Source organism: Amblyomma mixtum, chromosome 3 (assembly GCF_055824585.1).
Source record: "Amblyomma mixtum isolate Tamu chromosome 3, ASM5582458v1, whole genome shotgun sequence".
Lineage (NCBI taxonomy): Eukaryota > Metazoa > Arthropoda > Arachnida > Ixodida > Ixodidae > Amblyomma > Amblyomma mixtum.
In genome coordinates, this window is record NC_143014.1 from 50,979,322 (window position 1) to 50,998,574 (window position 19,253).

The 19,253-nt window shown below is 47.0% G+C and overlaps 1 protein-coding gene across 3 annotated transcripts in view; it reads left to right on the forward strand.

The window, feature by feature from the left end:
* BBS9 (Bardet-Biedl syndrome 9) overlaps positions 1-19,253 on the forward strand; it is a 42,715-nt gene that overhangs the window by 5,594 nt on the left and 17,868 nt on the right. For all 3 annotated transcript variants that reach the window (XM_089579138.1, XM_089579140.1, XM_089579139.1), the window contains 9 exons: positions 196-325; positions 5,838-6,000; positions 8,682-8,746; positions 10,377-10,490; positions 10,583-10,757; positions 14,088-14,172; positions 14,259-14,346; positions 14,427-14,522; positions 15,835-15,964. In XM_089579138.1, the coding sequence (XP_089435264.1) occupies positions 214-325; positions 5,838-6,000; positions 8,682-8,746; positions 10,377-10,490; positions 10,583-10,757; positions 14,088-14,172; positions 14,259-14,346; positions 14,427-14,522; positions 15,835-15,964 (1,028 nt within the window). In that variant the 5' untranslated portion in view covers positions 196-213. The remainder of the gene's footprint in view (positions 1-195; positions 326-5,837; positions 6,001-8,681; positions 8,747-10,376; positions 10,491-10,582; positions 10,758-14,087; positions 14,173-14,258; positions 14,347-14,426; positions 14,523-15,834; positions 15,965-19,253) is intronic.

Genomic DNA, 19,253 nt, shown 5'->3' on the forward strand with positions numbered 1-19,253 from the left:
TTTGTTGACATAAAACAAATTTCGGCTTTGTGAATGGCCTCACCGCCGACCAATGCCAAAGAAAGTAAACCTACGGGTTTTCAGCTTTCTTTTCAAAGGCAACACTTCTGAGCTGTGAGGGACTTGATAGTGTCGCGCAAATGTATATACAAGCTGGTTATTTCCCAGATGTGAACCTCTTGTCTCACTTCCCAGGCTTTGGTGAACCTTCAGATGTCACTTTTTAAAGCGCGTGACTGGTGGACTGCTACCTGTGGGACAGACGAGACATTTGATGCTACCTGCCTGTGCATTGGCAACGCCATCAATGACCCGTCGAAATCAGGTTAGTGGTGGTGCAGAAAACTTGCATGCGCTGCCCGATCCTACCTTGCCTAGGTTCCGGTACTTCTGGTGCCAGAACCTAGGCAAGGCTTAAGGCTTTTTCAAACATGTGCATCCGCGCAAGCAGATCGATGTCAGCGAAGTTAATCAAACAAAAAGTCTGGCACTCAACTAAGCCGACGGAAATTAACGGCGAGTCCTCTGCAGGTCTCGTCAGCGAGTCAGTATTTTTGCTGCTGCATTGCATGAAAAAGCTTAAGGTTATCCGTGCTTTACGTTACCCGTGCATGCGTTCTGGTTCGCTCCTTAATCGCGCAAATTTCTTATAATTAGTAACAAAAAACCCATTTTTTTATTTTTATGGCCATCCGTGAATTTATCTTCGAGTGGGCTTGTAAATGAAACAAATTTGGGAATCCAGCCTGTACACAGAATAAGCAAACGAAAGGAAGTAGAACTGGCCCCTATATCCTGTGTTCCGTGCCACATTTCGTTTTCGAGCTTCGGGCGTGTGCGCAGAAGATGGAACGCATTTATTCCGTATAGATATATCTTCGGTGACTAAATATGAGCTGTCGTCACAGAGTTTCAGCATGGCCTCTACTATACTGCGTGTCCCGCACTGGGGGGGGGGGGGGGGGGGGGGGGGGGGGGAGTCTAGAAAGTTGTGTCCCTAGTTGTTGTGACCCTGAGTGTTTCCTTCTTCTATGTCCCGTTTGTGGCGCTTAATCATGTAATAGAAAGTAGCGTCGGCTAGCTTTCCTGTGTAAGCATACATCAGGAACGCTAGAGTCTGCGTTCTATTTTTCGAGAACGTCGGTGCTCGGGGCAATATAATGCTGCCTGTAGACCTTGACTACCCGAAGAAGATAATTGTTTTTGAGCGCAAACCTTTGAAAAGTAAGACGAATATACGGCATGCAATAGAGAATGCGGCTCGCCGTTGTTTATCCGCGTGCGAATGATACATTAGGTCGTCGTGAGAGGTAGCTTCTCTGTACTGCAAGAAAGCTTGTTAGGAAGTCGACCTCGTTGTGACTGTGGTACTTGGAAAAGAAAGAACTGTGGATCTCCATTCCGTTTCTTGTATCCACTAACTAGCCCCCAAAAATCACAAATTTTTGGTTAGTTAACTGGAAAAAGCGTAACCGACTATGCACTGTACTGGGTGAATTCAATGCTGAGGGAATCCAATTGAGTGAATTTCAAGGAAAGCTCGGCCTTGGGCCCAACTACGGGTTTTTAAAAACGTATTTATGAAGAACACGTAGATGTTAACAGGCATCTACCAAATTTGTTTCCACAATATTCCTTGCGTTTAAAAGTAGTTGCTACAAAATTCAGAAATTTCTGAAAATTAAGAAAATAATTTGCTGCGTTCTACTCACCTGAAGCAGGAGGTTCCATTTCAGTAGGGGTGGGCGAATGTTCGAAATATTCGAATACTGAATAGAATATCCTCCTATTAGATTCGCTGAACGGATAAAATAGCGCACGTTAAAAATTATCCCCCATGGATCAATACGTTTTAAAGTTTTTGGATAGTTTTCGAATAACTGGCGCGAAGTTGGAGTGGGCACTCCGTAGTTTTCATCACCGACTGTTTAAAAAACACGGCCCACTCCGACTCCTCTAGCATGCTGCTGCGACCAGTCTGCGCAGGAAGGAGGTTTCCGCGCCGGGACGCGGTCCATTACTGTGACTGCGTTCATAATGCTTACGTGTGATATAGCCTTAAATACTGGGCGACGCCGTAGTGTTCAGCCAGGTTTAGCAGGCCCTGCCTTCATGCCCCATCTCGTAGGTCATGGTTCACAACTCTCGTCTCTCTCGAGAACTGAGATGTGGGTTTCTTCCTTGTCGTCAACAGTAGAAAAATGTGATTTTCCTATGCGTACGACATGACGGTCGTAGAGTTAATATACTGACTTCATATTGTGTGCCTCTAAGAGGAGATCAGTGTTACGTCCGGCAGCTGCAGTTTTAACTCCACCAGTTATAGCACCGCCGCTAGCGCTTCGCTGTTTTGCATGAATATTCGTTTATTACGAATATAACCGTCTTGTACAAATATTCCCGCAAGTAGCGAATAATCATGCAAGTATTCAATGCGTATTCGGTGGCAAAGCCAGATTATTCGTATTATGTTTGGTTTCGAAAAAATACTATGCACACACCCCTACATTTCAGTCATGGACTTTGGTGACGTCCTTCTTTAACCCATCTTATACATGTAGCATTAACGATGCTACCTTGAGCAAAGCGCGAGATTTTAAGCACCGTAATATCCGGACTACAGTCCGCACCAGGTGCATTGTCCACTGAGGCCAGTTGTTGAAAAACAAATTTTTGTTACTATATTATCCTCACTCGGTGCTTAGTCCTCCGGGGCTAGGTGTGAAATCCACAAATCCTTACGGGCATCGAAACGACTGTGCATTCCTTTGCGGCTCTTTTGGTGATTGAATGTTTTTTTTCTTTTTTTTTCTATCGCCACAAAAATGATACTGTCTCAAAAGCCGCCATGATGAACATTATCCAGGCTGTTGGCGGAAACAAGATGTATCATTTCTGTGTCGACAAAAAGTTCGTCTTTGCTATCTTCTTCGCTCTGATTTGAGAGCAGTGGTGTCTAGCTCCGACAGCTCAGTCTTTCTTGCTGCGAGGCGAAACACGCAGCAGCGCATTGCGCAAGACGACTATGATACCGGCAAGGCTGTCTGCATGCCTTTTGGAGTCAGGCTCTATGGCATGAAATTCGGATGATGCAGTACATATTGTGTATAGACATGAATGATAAAACGGAGCGTACTATGACCTATGAAAGTCATGACTCATAGTCATTGTCGTAGTCATTCTGCCATCAAATACGCATCGGCGAGTAATGATGTTAAATATGAACTGATGAAGCGCAGAATCTGACATGTGAGCTAACAAAGTTCACTGCGTGAAGAATTGTTCAGGATAACATGCAAGGTGAATTAGAACTTTCAAGAGGCCGCCGTGGTGGCTCAGTGGTTATGGTGCTCGGCTGCTGACCCGAAAGACGCGGGTTCGATCCCGGCCGCAGCGGTCGAAATTCGATGGAGGCGAAATTCTAGAGGTCCGTGTACTGTGCGATGTCAGTGCACGTTAAAGAACCCCAGGTGGTCGAAATTTCCGGAGCCCTTCACTACGGCGTTTACTATAGCCTGAGTCGCTTTCGGACGTTAAAGCCCATAAACCAAACCATAAGCCAGAACTTTGAAGATGTGCAGGTGTCAAGATGTTGAATTTTACCTTCTGCCCTTTTCGCATTATTTTACCTTTTCCGCAACGCTCTCCTTCCGCCTTTACCTCCCGAATCCTCTTCCCCACGCATAGTAGCATGCCAGCGATTTTTAGACCCGGGTAAATTCTGTTTTTTCATTAAAGGGCTTCTCTCCCTCTCCCTCATAGCCGTTCTGCAGCGTATCATGACATAACACTTTAAAGTAACGTAATACAGGTTGTATAGAGTTTGTACAAAGTATGCGAAGTCATGATTCGTGGTCACACTCATGACACATAATCATTATATGACATGGCATGACTCAGCGCTTTACAAGCAGCGTAATGCAAGGTGTAATTATTAATCCTTTTGGGGCATCTCTGCCCTACAAACCACCTTTTCCCGGCCGTCATTTGTGTCCGTTTTTTGATATTTTTTTTTAATTTTCTCTTGGGCGTTGGCCCCTTGGCCCCTTTTCTTTTATTTTCAATTGGTTTTGCCTGTGATAACCTCTGGTTCGGTGCGGGCTTCCTCTCACATTTATTTTTTAGACATGTTTGATGTATTTATTCAGTTTTGAAATAAAGGCGTATAGAGTTGCGTAACCATTATGCACAGCTATGCCTCGCAGTCATAGTCATCACTCATAATCATTCTGCAACGTGGCATGACTCAGCACTTTACAGGTAACGCAACATTGTGCAAAGTCATGCCTGGTAGTCATAACTATGACCCATGACTCAGTCATTCTGCAACGTAGCATGAGAGAGAGAGAGATAAAGAAGAAGAGGGAAGGCAGGGATGTTGACCAGTAGGGTGTTCTGGTTGGCTACACTGCACTGGGGAAGAGGAATGAGGGAATTGAAAAGGGAAAGAGAGAAGGGACGAGGGGCACAGCCACAACTGGTCCCTCAAGCCAGTCGCTCTCAGGAAGCAAAACAGTGCCTTGTAAGCCTTGAGGGCTGTTGACTGCTGTGGCCACAGCCTCAGGATCTTAATTGACATTGGCCGTCATCATCCCTATGTGCAGCGTCTTTCGGGAATGCAGGATACTGTAACTGATACAAAGCTACCGTCGACGGCCCTACGTTTTCGTGTGATCCAAGAGAGTTGTTGTATTACAAAACTGAAGGTTAAAAGTTTGTTATCTCTCTGATGGTAGTTTACGGTGCATGGTTAAGTAACATAGCACATGGTTAAGCGAGGATCAAGGCGGTCTAGGGCCCTACGCAGCGTAGCACGACTCAGCAAGTAATGTAAAGTGTATAGATTTTGTACAAAGTATGCATAGTCATGCCTTGTAGTTATAGTCATGACTCATAGCCATTCTGCAAAGTAGCATGACTCAGCACTTTAATGCTTTCCCATTCTCACCCGTAAGCAGTCTTAAGTGTGTTTTTTTTTTTCTGTGTGGGTTGTTGGGAGAAGACGCGCGGTATTCGAATGGAGATAGCTGCTAGCGTCAGTATTTATGCATGACACCAGTAAACTGCTTCGAGGGTAAGAAACGTAAACAGAACTCAAGTGTGACCTTAAAAAAACCTCGTGGCAATGAGAACTGCGTTGGGTGCACCTTATATTAGGCGAGTTTTACAACTAAACCCCCATTTATAGTCCGCACCTATAGATAGGCCGCCCAGCGCACAGTTTTAGCATGAAAACAAGTCCGCCTGCTGTAATGCTTGTTGGCGATGCAGGTTTCAAATAAATAAAACAAATATTATTACCTTGTAAAAAAATTCTACCATAAAAAAAGCCTGCTTATAACGGGTAAAACTTTCGACTTGAATTGACATTGGCCGTCATCATCCCTATGGGCAGCGTCTTTCGGGAGTGCAGGATACTGTAACTGATACAAAGCTACCGTAGACGGCCCTGCGTTTTCGTGTGATCTAAGAGAGTTATTGTATCACACAACTGAACGCTGAAAGTTTATTATCTCTCTGATGGTAGTTTACGGTACATGGTTAAGTAACATGGCGCATGGCTGAGCTTGCATAGCTGTGTGGTTACCGCCTAAATGGCTGCTCACAGCTTGCTCCGCGAGGTGCTAGGTTTTACGTCAGAATTTAAGGCGCGTATTATATATTTCTACAAACTCTTGGGCCCATTACTTCGGCAGCCCTCTCACCGTCTGGCCTTAAGCTCAACCTGTGCGGCCACTGACCGGCGTCATTGTCTCGAGATCAATTAATGCAGTTACACTGACAGGTTCGGCAAGGACAGTAAACGGCGCTGCATTTTTCCCTTGCTTTTCACGCAGAGCAAATCCTGGTGGGCAGCCACGCCGGCGTGCTGCGAGTGTTCCAGCCCACGTGCGCGCAAATGGAGGACGGCAACTTCGAAGGCTTTCGCCCGGAGCACATGTTGCTGGAATTTCAAATGACCCAGGCCATCCTTCAGGTGCTTCTGGGACAGTTTGTTTCGTGAGTAGTGTGGTCTCTCGCAAGCTAATGGCTGTACGGAAGAACGCTAGCACCTGTATCGGTTTAAAACCTTGCACAATTGATGCGTTGATTCAGCGAACGTAGAGTTAATACACGACAAAATGCTGTCTATCCCGAAGGAAAGGCAGCAATGATTTTGTGTTGTCCTCACTACTGTTGTAAGCGTGATCGTTTCGTTAGAAAGGCTCATAAAAGTGTCAACAGCGTTTCGTTCCTTAACTTGCTGAACATCGGAAATGACGCAGGGCATTCTTGTTTTTCCTCACTTTGAATATAGAAAACACGAGGGATCATCAAGCGATAAAATTTGGGAACATTTGTGTGCGTGGCGAGGCATCGACGAACTTTCTGCAAATTTAGCGCTCTGCCATTTCTGTATCCTAAAGTCGATGCATTTGGTCTCAAAACATTTTTACTGCTCAATACCATTGTACTGGCAAGGGAGATGAATTAAGACGCGCGGACGCTTGCCGAGTTTCTTTACACGATGAATCATCTTTCCTGCGCCAAGTAGCCAGTGTACTGATTGCACAGTGAAAACTGACAGTGAAATGACCTTGTACGAGGCGTCTACAGTGAGTAACGCTTTGATATACTTGCGAATCGAGTGCTGCCATTACTATTCCGACGAAACCTATACGTACTGATTTGGAGTACGCTATAGCGCACGCACGAGCGAAATTACTGAAAAACGGAGAGGTTCGACAACTTATTTATTTCTGTGGGAGCAGAGATGTCTTCGGGCCTTAAAGGCGATCTCATAAAATGAGAGGAAAAATGAGCCTTGTAAACACCGAGTTGACTGCACTTGAGTGGGGAGCTTAAATCTAACGACAGGCTCATCTGCAAGACTTCTTCTTACTTTCCTCCCCCTCTAAACGCGCTTCTCGCAGTAATGTAATAGTCGGATATAAAGAGGGCGATTTCGGGAGAGGCTATTCAGAATAACGTAGTTTTCAGTAGCTTGTCGTTTTGTTCTGCTTGAACGAAATGTAATAAGAATGGCTACATACTGGCGCTTGGGAACTGCAAAGGATGTAAACACGTCCGGACCATTCGGCTTAGGCGTTGTTAGGGTCCATATCTATTTGGAGAGGACATTCGTTTCGTCACTGCACTGGTGAAAACTCACGGGTCCAGCAAAGGATTCTTGCTCAAATGGGTGAGCTTCACTCAACGAAGTTGTAAAAAGCATCACCAAATGCCTTTGACAACAGAATCCCACCCTATGAAAGCGGTTTTAAGTACATATTACAAGCCTTAAAGAAACTCCTCGCCCATGTAGTTTAGAGAATAGCTAGCTTTTTTATTTTTTTAGTGCCATAGCATTTAGGCTGTCGTCTCACAAAAAAATTCCGGCGCACTGCGTTACGATATTCCCTGTTTGGTCAATTTCCTGATAACGTCTTCGGGGTCACGTCACCCCAATTGACCAGTCGAGAGCATTTAGAAATTTGAATTTCCTCACGTAATGCTTTGATTGACGACAGAGGTCATGTGACCTTATGACGTCATCGCAACCTGCCTACCGGGTTGTGAGCAAACTGCTCACCGTTGCTAAATGAGCCTTACGGGAGCTCGAGAAGAGTAGCCTGGTTCTCACAAGCACCACCGGCGGCTGTGTTTGAAACTGCCACCTGCTGAGGCAGTGGCGCGTCGCTTAACCGCTACATCACTGCGCCAGTTCGGGTTTGAGGACTCCCCGCGATCTATGAATGCGATCGAGAGGTCCGTGGCGTCAACAACACCGGGTGACCACCAGTGGACCAATAAGAGGGCACCGCCAATGTTTAAAATGAGAGGACCCCCAAAACTTAGAAGTTGGACCACCCCAATTCCTAAGGACCCCCCAATATTCTGGAAGTAGGTTTGGTTTGGTTTATCGGGGTTGAACGTTCCAAAACGACTCAGGCTATGAGGGACGCCGTGGTGGAGGGCTCCGGAAATTTCGGCCACCTGGGGTTCTTTAACGTGCACTGCCATCGCACAGTGCACGGGCCTCTAGAATTTCGCCTCCATCGAAATTCGGCCACCACGGCAGGGATCGAATCCGCGTCTTTCGTGTCAGCAGCCGAGTACCGTAACCACTGAGCCAACGCGGCGGGGCCGCGGAAGTAGGCCCACACCAGAAAATGGATGAAGGTGAATTAGTAGGTTGTATTAGTATAATCTTATATGATCCAATGGAAGGTACTCGAACATTCTAGAAGGTGGTGACTCACGTATACCATATAAGAGCAATGAAAGTGGTTCCAACCGGAGTTTTGGCGGGAAAATCACAAGAAGAGCATTGAACAGTCATTCTAGACACCACAGTGGGCAGCATAAATGCTATCGCATGTAGATAAGAATGTAGTTAAGGAGGCCCCAAGTTTTTTTTTTTTGTTAGTTGCGCACAGTACAGTGCCTTGAAAGGGGCTACGGCGTAATATTTTTTAGCCGCAAAGCATTTTCATCAACAGTCGTGTAGCCTACTGTGAAGTCCCTCATTGGGAGCTGAAAACGGACGCGTCAAGCGCAACGACCATGCAGAGAAGGCATGGTAATAGCAGTGTACGAAATGCAAGAAACGGATTGAAACTGTATTCATGCGTTGCAAAGTGAGCGACAGCTGTTCTTTCTGTCTTTTTTTTCTTTTGCTCTCTCCTAATTTCTTCCAGCGGATCTGACAAACTCTTCATTGCTGCTTTGCATCCACGAAGAATTTCTGTGCACAGTCTCACAGGTGATGGTTTTCTTCATCATGTTTCGTTTAAGCGCGCCTTTCGCTCATCTGGTTGCGTCTTTCTGATGTCGACGCCTCGGCGCTTTCAGCTTCTTCTGTCGAAATATGCTTTTAGCAGAAACTGGTGAAAAACTGCAGCTGCAGCTGTTGTTGTATCGTATACCCCTGCAACTCACTGCGTAGGACAACGGACGCAGAACGGGATAGGTAGCAGCGTTCTAGTAGCATTTATTGGTGACATCTGGGAATCCCCAAAACTCCTGCGTTGTGGACTCAGTGTTTCCAGGTACCTAGATGCGCAAAGATTAGTACTCCGTTCAGGGATTCCGAAATAATGAGAGCGGGCATGGCTCAGTTGATTGGGCATGGATTGAGAATAAAATACTTACCGACTCTATCCTTTGTTAAGGTTTGGATTATGAGAGTTTAATGTCCCAAAGTGACTCAGGGTATGAGGGCCACCGTAGTGAAGGGCTCTCGAAATTTCGACCACCTGGAGTTCTTTGTCCTGCACTAACATCGCACGGCACACGGGGCCTAGCATTTCGCCTCCATCAAAATGCAACCGCCGCGGCCGAGGTCGAACCCGCGTCTTTCGGGTCAGTAGCCGAGCGCCATAACCACTGAGCCACCGAGGCGGCCTATCCTTTGTTAGGAAACAAAAAACGAAAAATAGAGAATGTAAAAGAAAGAGAAGGAAGAAGACAATAAAGAACAAGGGGTTAAACAAAGAAACAATAGCAGAAAGATGTAGCGTAGGGCGAGTTGGCTCATGACGAGTCATGGTAAAAGAGCGGAAAAAACACAGACGAAAACAGAACAGATATTCAAGCTTTCTTTTTTTTTGTTTTGCTTCCTTTATTGCAGAACAGACACCCGAGCACTCACTATATCACCTGAGCTGCATTATGTCACAGCAACCTATCTTAGCTTGGCAGCTGTGTAATGAAAGATGGAAGGGCTTCAAAACAATCAGTGACAGTAAAATAGGAGTTCCCATTAGTATAAAACTGGAAACATCGGACACTTCAATTACTGAACTCTCGTCTTGTCACCAGAAGGTCTGTTCCTGACGGCGCCTCTGACGGTGTGCTAAAGAAAGCGGACACCCTCTGTCTTATCGCGAGTGCTCGCAAATCTCCCTCGTGTGGTTATCAGTGTACGGCCCGTATCGCCTTACAACTGCGCACGAGTCGAGAACTGGCCGGACACCACCCGCGCGGCAGTGCAGAGCTAGGTTACTCTGCCTGTGAATAAACGCAGAGTTGGCGGATGCTGTCCAAAAAACGATCATAAAGACACCGTCCTGTCTAACCTTCATGTAAACGAATCCACACGCGGAAACGTGAATCGTATCAGATGTAACGTGGCCATATTGTCCTTGCAAAGACAACTCAGGTGGTTCCTGGCTGAAAACACGACACTGGCGACGGTTCTCTGGCCAGTCTTTTCCACCCTGCGCGACACATCACGAGTAGTGTGCGCAATCGCGTTGATTATACCTTAAATAGGCTGTGCCGGCTGGCTTTTTGCACTGCACTTCCCTGCATTCTTTGCGCTGCATTTCCGCCCGCCTTTCCGCAGTTCCCTCGTGGGTGCTAATTCGAACGAGGTTCCCTTCCCTCTCAAGGTGACACCGGCGAAGCGGAGCCCGGGACGCAGTACAAGCTGGGCCTCATGTACGAACACTCCCTCAGTGCGCCTTCCTTTTGCTGCGTGGCTGGGTCCTTCGGCGGCGTCAAAGGCGAGTGAACACGAGACGCACGTCCGACCCCTGTGAACGTCTCGCATCAGTGTGACGCGCTTTTCTTTTTTTTTTTTTGTTTCTCTCGTCAGGCCAGGACTTTCTGTGCGTGCAAGGTGTGGATGGCTCTTTGACGTTTTTCGAGCAGGAGAACTTTGCGTTTGCGCGCTACCTGCCAGAATTTCTGCTGCCGGGTCCTCTTGCGTACGTCTCGAAAACGGATTCCTTCGTGACCGTGAACACGGCTTTTCACCTGGAAAATTTTAGGTGCGTACACGCTACCACTGTTTGGTGCACGCGGCCGTTCTAGGCACGGAAACACAGTGCATTTGTTTTGTCTCTTGGGAATGGAATTGATGTTTTGCCAGGTATTAAAGTGTGAACAATGCTGGAGATTTTATTTGGCGTCTACTGCCGAACAGCTCGACATGAAATTGTACACAGGGCGCAGAGCGAGACAACAGTTAAAAAAATACAGCATACAAACTGGTACTTTCCGCATGAACGAAATTCAACCAACATTGCTGACGGTCGTAGCACGAGTATTCTTTATTTCGTGCAATGTAATGAGACGACTCGCACAATTAGTGTGGACGGCTAGTCTTTGTTTGAGCGGTGCTGCTCAGCAGGCCAGCGTTCGCAAGCGCGCACCCGAGCTTCGTTAGCTTCGTCTTCTGTCTTCTTCCTCTCCTTCGTCGGCGCTATAGCCGCTGGGGCAGCAAACCCGAACTCTTTCTTACAGCAAGTAAAATAATTTAGTAATGTTAATTTCAATGAAATTTTAAATCGCCGGACATGCGCGAAAAGTTTCATAAACGTAGGGCTTCATATATATATATATATATATATATATATATATATATATATATATATATATATATATATATATATATATATATATATATATATATGGTTTGGTTTGGTTTATGGGGTTTAACGTCCCAAAGCGACTAAGGCTATGAGAGACGCCGTAGTGAAGGGCTCCGGAAATTTCGACCACCTGGGGTTCTTTAACGTGCACTGACATCGCACAGTACACGGGCCTCTAGAATTTCTCCTCCAAAGAAATTCCAGCCGCCGCGGCCGGGATCGAACCCGCGTCTTTCGGGTCAGCAGCCGAGCACCATAACCGCTGAGCCACCGCGGCGGCTATATATATATATATATATATATATATATATATATATATATATATATATATATATATATATATATATATATATATATATATATATATATATATATATATATATATATATATGCCGCCGCGGTGGCTCAGTGGCTATGGTGCTCGGCTGCTGACCCAAAAGACGCGAGTTCGATCCCGGCCGCGGCGGCTAGAATTTCTTTGGAGGAGAAATTCTAGAGGCCCGTGTGCTGTGCGATGTCAGTGCACGTTAAAGAACCCCAGGTGGTCGAAATTTCCGGAGCCCTTCACTACGGCGTCTCTCATAGCCTCCAGTCGCTTTGGGACGTTAAACCCCATAAACTAAACTAATATATATATATATATATATATATATATATATATATATATATATATATATAACGAAGTATACGCTCCTGAAGAAGATCGGTCTTCCGATCGACACGTCGAGTCGAATAAATATGTTTCCTTTAACGAAGCGTATACTTCGCTATATCCTCTTGTAAGCAGTCAAGTACTTTGATTTCGCAACCTATATATATATATATATATATATATATATATATATATATATATATATATATATATATATATATATATATATATATATATATATTGTAACGTGGCGACCTGCCGAAGAATGAGGCGTGTTGAACCATGAACAAGAGATGATTTAATGGCCGCTGGCCTAAAGCGAGCGCTCCGTCCCGCGCCACTGCCAGCTTCGTCTTCTTCTTAACATTACCCGGTGTGATTTGGTGGATTTGGTGTGAAGTGCTGGGGTCCCTTCATCACCATCCTGGTCCCGGAGCTTCGGCATCCTGCGCCTGCCGTGGACGTCGGGCGTGAGTACCTGGTCCGCGCCGCCCGGCCGTGCCCCAGCCCGCCCGACCTGAACCGACCTCGCCGCTCACCCCAGCCCGTCCCCCGCCCGGACCACAGGACACGATGCACTGACGACAGCGACCTTAATGACGCGACCGCCCCAAGACCGCCCCAAGACCGACCCAAGACCGACTCAAGACCGACCGGAGACCGACCCAAGACCCACACGTGAAGACACCACCCCCCTGCCCCTGCCGTCCGGTGCGTCCAAAGGACCTCGGCCGTCAGATCTTGGCACCCTCCGGCCCGGATGCTTCGTGGACCGGGACTCATCCTTCGATCATCTCATCCACTGTGGCGGCCAGCACTTCACCCCTTTGCCACTTCTTTCTAACCTGGAAGTCCATCACCGTTTCGCCCATCCCTTCATTGACGTCTTCTGTTTACGATCGGGACGATCGCTCGGTGGCCCCGGGTAATGTTAAGAAGGCGAAGCTGGCAGTGGCGCGGGATGGAGCGCTTGCGCTAGGTCAGCGGCCATTAAATCATCTCTTGTTCATGGTTCATCACGCCTCATTCTTCGGCTGGCCGCCACGTTATATATATATATATATATATATATATATATATATATATATATATATTTCACTATGGCAGTTTTATAAAAGCGTTCTCCGCACTCACAACAAAGCACGCGAAATGGTAATTAATGCGTGCACCACGAACGCATGTCTTTCATTTCACTCCTGCCAGCACTTTCCTACAGGCGGCTGACACAGCTTTCCGTGATTTTTGTTGCATATAGCTTACATGCGCTAGTCAAGTTGGAGGCTAGCTTGCGACAGGGATTCTAACCGACGACATATGCGCCTTCAATTGTATGCCTTCCCAGACTTTCGTATCGAAATTGGGATGCAACGGCACGGTTGAGGTGTCCGCCAAGAAATGAGACAGTTACTGCACCATTTCCTTTCCTCTGAAAACCACTATTTAGTTCGTTCGTCGTACAGCGTTTCGGGTGGTGTCATATAGGTACGCGCGTGTGTGTAGGAGGTGTCATACTTTGAAAAAAAAAAGAAAAGAAGACTGATCGCCTGAAATAAACTGTGTTCTCAAACTTCAACCAATATGTCTTGCGTCATTGACATACATTCGCATTTCCACATGTAAGTAGTGTTACGTTTCTCTGCCGACTTTTTTTTTACTTCATGGTTATTTTGTTCACGTTTCATTCGTTGCTTACAGTACCAGCATGCATGCGTGCGTGTGTGTGTGTGTGTGTGTGTGAGTGAGCAGATGGCGCACGGTTTTTGGGTAAATCGTGTACAGCGGTCCTTCAAAAGTATAATTATTGATGCTCTCTGAAATACCGTATGCTGGCGGTCACTACACGTGACTAGAAGTTAGTTTAGGAAACCTGGAGACGTTTCTGACCCTGGAAAATTCTGCCTACTGCCCTATTTCCGAACGCGTGTTATGTGGAATGAATGTTTTTTGCAGGGTTAAAGAACTACAATGTCCACGGGGATAAGCTAGCGCTAACGTAGCGCTCATTTAGTCGAGTTCGCCTATTCATTAAGAAAAAAATTCGCAGCTAACACGAACTTTATTATGCTTCGATCTAGATTTCAGACATTGGCTGTGGCTACTGAAGCGTCCAAGAAACCGTCAGACGACGCCGACGGGCTCCAGAAAGGAAAACGTGTAGTCGTAAGTTACCCCACATAAATCCCGGGGCACACAAAACAACAAACAAGTACGCATTCACTGTTTGTACGTTATCACTTCTTCCATAGGCAGACTGGTCTGTTTCAATTGGTGAAGAGGCACTCGACATAAAGGTGGCAACTTTTCCGAATTGCCCAACACTCATACTAGTTTTAGGTAATTACAGCGTGTATGGTCACCGCGAAGGCTTATAAACCAAATGAGCGCCCCAGTCATTGCATTTTTTTGCCTTTCAGGTGAACACACATTTTTCGCGTTTAAACCAAGTGGTGAACTTCATTTTTTGAAGATGCTGGATTTCACAGCGGCGTGTTTCTTTCCCTACCCAAGTTGTAAGTGAAGTCTTGGTGTTTGCACTGAAATGATGTCCAATTGATTAATAATCACATATAGAACAGTAATGGAAAAATAAGTTAATGCGAGCGTTTTACTTTCAGTAACGTGTTTCAGGCGCTAATTCATCTGCTACCCGGATGGCGACGGATGGTTTAATGGCGATTAAAACAAAACATCATCGAGGTAGATTTGCTTCTCTACCGTTGTTGCCACTCAAAAAGGAATTATTCAGAATGCTTTCGATTATCCGCGTTGATTAGTTCGGCTCTGATAGAAGACATGACAATGGCACTTGGCAAGCATTACCTCGTCAGGTCACTTTGTTCCGCACGAAAAGTAGCTTCCACACCACACACTTGTATGCGGACGAGAAAATCGCCCTGTATACAAAAGAGATAAGTGCCTAGTCAGCTTGCAGCAACTTGGATCAGAAGTATTTTATAATGAATAGGCACTTGCGCTCGTCTGAAGTCTGCGCGTTGGCGTTCCTGTCAGCCTTTGGTATTTGCTATTTGCACTAACGTTTGGCTGGCCAGGCTACCTAGCTTCCGAGTCCTGAGTCCGAGCCAAAGTTCTGACTTCTGCTTCCGAGTCCTATCTGGACTTGGAAGCAGAAGTCAGAACTTTGAAGGTCCATTACCGCTGGGCTGTGCTTTGCTGAGGAGCCTAGCCGATTCCCTACAAGAACGTGCTGCCACCGTCGCTTTTCGTTTCCCGTTGCTTTACGGCACCCGCAATGCATTGAAGAGGCTGATGGGGGCGGGCGACGGTAGAAATAGCTTTCCATCTTCCGCTTTTTCCAACGCCAACCCATGTCTGACTTTACGATCCCGATTTTACGCTCAGCTTGTTCCGGCTGTCTGCTCTTCTCGTAACTTGTTGTCACTTACTTTTGTTACAGCAAGGTTTTGCATGTCACTGCATCGATTGCTGCGTCTTCTTTCCTGTGACGGAGGAGAACAGAAAAGCGCTCGCCTGATTAGTGGACCCATCACGTGGCTGTCCTTGTTCAGTGAACGAAAGTCTCAGGGACGAGTGCCGTACATAAACGTCAAAGCAGTCGTGTGTGCTTTCGCCGCTGCACAGAAGCGGGAGACAGGGAGACCTGCCCTCGTGGGCGGGGTCCTCAGACCAGGACTGCGATAGCTTCTGCTATCCTGCGGGCCTGCGCCGCTGTTCCCAGTGTGTTTCATGCTCTACGCGTTGATCACGGCGCTCCGACTCTAATCTCAGACGTACGCTCTGCCTCAATGGTGCGCCGAGTGCATGGTTGAGCTCAATGCGACGCCCTTCTTTTTGCCCACGCAGCCACCGAGGGCAGCCTGATGCTGCTAATGGCGACGCAGAGGAGCACGCTGCTCGTCTACCACGATACCGTTCTCAAGTGGGCAGCCCAGCTCTCGTCGGCTCCGATTGCTCTCGCCAGGACCACGATACAGTACGCATTTGCGCCCTCTTTCCGCGCATGCGCACACCGTGTTTAGTGTTTTGGGAGGGCTGCCAGGGTCACGTATCCGGATTCGACGGATGTGCGCGCTTTCTATATGCGTAGGGCTCGGATTTCGTGGCGCATCTTGTGTCGTTGGCATCCGCGTCTGGTGTTTTGGAGTCGCTAGCGGCGCATGCTGCGGCTTAGTAGACCCAATCACCGTCACGAGTTCGGACACCCGCTGCGCAGCAGCTCATTGAGCCGATACAAAACAAAAAGGACGGAAAAATTAGTATGCGAGGTGGAAACTCAAAGAGCAAGTGCTTGTACCGAAGAGTTTGTCGACTTTCTCTTCCCATTTCTAAGTGCGCGCAACCTGCTGCTGAGTAATTACGCAGCAATCGGTAAATGCTCAGTATATAGTAACTTTGAACAGTTGAGGTGGCTTATACAGCAGCGAAAAAATACAGAGAACAAGAAGCACTCACTTCTGAGCGCAGTGACGCATTAATTCACAGCAAGCACATTATTTGTTTTATGCGGACATCACCCTCGAGCAGTGTTAAAAAAATACTTTGTTTATTTGAGCACCTTTGTTTCAGACAGTAGTAGATGGCATATGAAGCCTTCGGGCTTGCCACTTTTACGTAAAATAGTTGTAAAAATGTTAAGAGTACATTTCTTTTATTCCATTCGGAATTAAAGCGTATAGCAGCAACCAGTTCAGCACATTCTAAAGCATACGGGTGGTTTAACAGGGCATGACAGAATATTTAGCGACAGAAAAAGAGTATAAACAAGTAATAAGTAAAGATTGAGATACGAGGAATTTTGACTCTTAATTTTGTCATTCTCGCAATCCCTCTGCCTACGTGCCTAACTTGGCTTTTCCGCAATAACGTCAAGCGTGCGGAGTAGACGTAAGCTGTGCGCATTGAGGCGAATTTTAGTGTGCCATTTTTTAAGCGCGGAAAGCGCGATGACATACGCCTCTACGTGGAGTTCAACGAAGCCCGGGGAAAACGCTTTATAGGGAACGCATAAAGGGCAAAATAATAGAAATACTAGACAGAAACTTGCCAATCGCACAGTGGATGATGTAAAGGCAGGCACGCTTTTCCTCAAGGCTGCAGTGCCGAGAAGCTTGCAGCCAGAGATTCCCGGCAAGAGTCAAGGGAAAACGGACGTGCATTTACTCATTCATTTACTAAGGCGCTAGCAGTAAAAGCTTCAACAGCAAAAAAATCTATCGTCGGTCATAAAGTTTGCTCTTTGCAAAGAGGGAAGGGACGCCACCGGAAGTGGCGTCACTTCCGGTAAGGCATCAACAGTTTCTAATGCTATCGCGTTGCCAACACATAACGTAATTATCTGTCCCTATGAATTTTTATTGCTGGAATCTCGTTTCCGGGATTTTGACAAGGTGGCGGAAGAAACGTACATGCAGGAACATAATCGCAAGAAGAAGAAACTAAATGTACAAGTGGAAGAACAAATTAAGAAGTAAAACTGAGCACTGCCAGTCGGCTACAAGGGAAAGTTATGCAGCTTTCTCGGGAACTTTGCAGTTGAAGAAAAATTCACCCTGGTCCGGGAATCGAACTCAGAACCACCCCCTGTCTTAGGTTCTCGTCCTCCTGTTTCGGGTTCGCGCTTGCCTGTCCCGTCGTTTGAATTCAGTCGAGGGAGTGGTGTGAGATAATCTATCCGATATTCCGCGAAATGCTTCGTGATTATATTTCGTCACGTGTGTTCCCGGCATGGTCTTCTCTGGCACAGTGGGAGGGGGTGAAGCTGCTGTGGCGTTGGTACCACCGGTGTAGCTGACGTCACGTCGTTTGTAGGCGTCGCTGCCCTCGGGCCGGACAGCGACGCAAAGTGAACAAGACAACAAGTGAACAAGAGAATGGAAAGCCTCAGGGTGCTTGCAAGCACCCTGAGCCTTTCCCCTTTCTTGTTCAGAAGCTCCACTGGTTAGTCAAGGACGTCTACGGTTGATGCTGTGAAGAGTTGTGTATCGCGTCATTAATTGTCTTCGAGGTCAGAGGTCTGCGTATCCGACATTGCGACTAGTTTGTTGACACTTAATGAGAACACGTTTGTTGTGCTGAAATCGCAGCTGAAATCACGTGCCGTAGATGTCATACTGGAACCAATCAGCTAATGCGCCTAATAATCCGATTAAAGCTGGAGAAACTCGCACGCGACTTCGCGCAAGAGAAATGTTTTTCTACCTCTGGGAACCATTAACTGCGCACCGTTCGGTGACCCTTTCTGAGATAACTTCGGTCATCCTTCAGTGAACACCGGCACGGCTGCGGCAGTTTCTCTTGACGTGCGCAACGATGAATCTGCGTAGTAACAACCACGTTCAGCGGCTCGAGGATCGTGAGGTTGCTCGCATAGACTTTTACTTTTTAGATGGACACAATATGAGCTCCCAGTTTTCTAAAGTACTGTTCAAAATCATTGAAGTACGGGTCCCATGAGGATCTTAAGCTTAAAAATCCCTCAGCCGACAAGCTTAGACGATAACAGCCAACGCGGTGCGCGGTTCCCGTCGGCGGCTTTTGCTGCTCAGTGTTCCGGGAACCACACTGGCCCTGAGCTTCTCTCTCGGGGGGGGATTAAATATTTGGCGCCGAGTGGCCGTAAAAGTTTGGACCAACTTAGTGCACCTAGGCGTATGAGACTAAGAAATACGCGAAAACAAGGAAGGTGCTTTGAGCATGAGTTAAAAAACTAGAACCCACAAGTGACGAACCACTTTCATCTCAAGTGGCGCTGCCAGAGTGGCGATAGAACCCAGAGCCACGTGCGTGTACTTGCGAACGCTGCCCTGTGAGCCGACATGGCCTCGCTCGCTTCAACGAGCGCAAACACGTGGGCTTGTTTTCCGACGCCGCGTGGAGCGCTTCCCGCGCGGTTTGTTTTGCACCGCGTGAAGCGCGAGGCCACCGCGCACCTCGCCTGATGAGAGGTGTGCATGCAGCGCCCCGAGCTGGTGGAGAGAAGGCGAAGCTGCCGCTTCGAGTTTGCTGAGAGCACAAAGGCACTGCCCCCAGTATGCTGTTCGCTTGAATGGGGCTGACTGTACCTCTTAGACCTTGCGACAAAAAGTCAGCACGTGCGGGTGGTGTCCCTTGACAGTTAGCGTCTAGGGAGTAATGTTTTCTCTTTTAGGGAATAATAGTTGTGTCTGTACAGTCTCTGAAGGAGAAACAGTTGTAGCCACGTTAGTATTTACTTGCTTGTACTGTAGTTGCCACCAATGACCGAAGGTAATGATGCTTGCAAG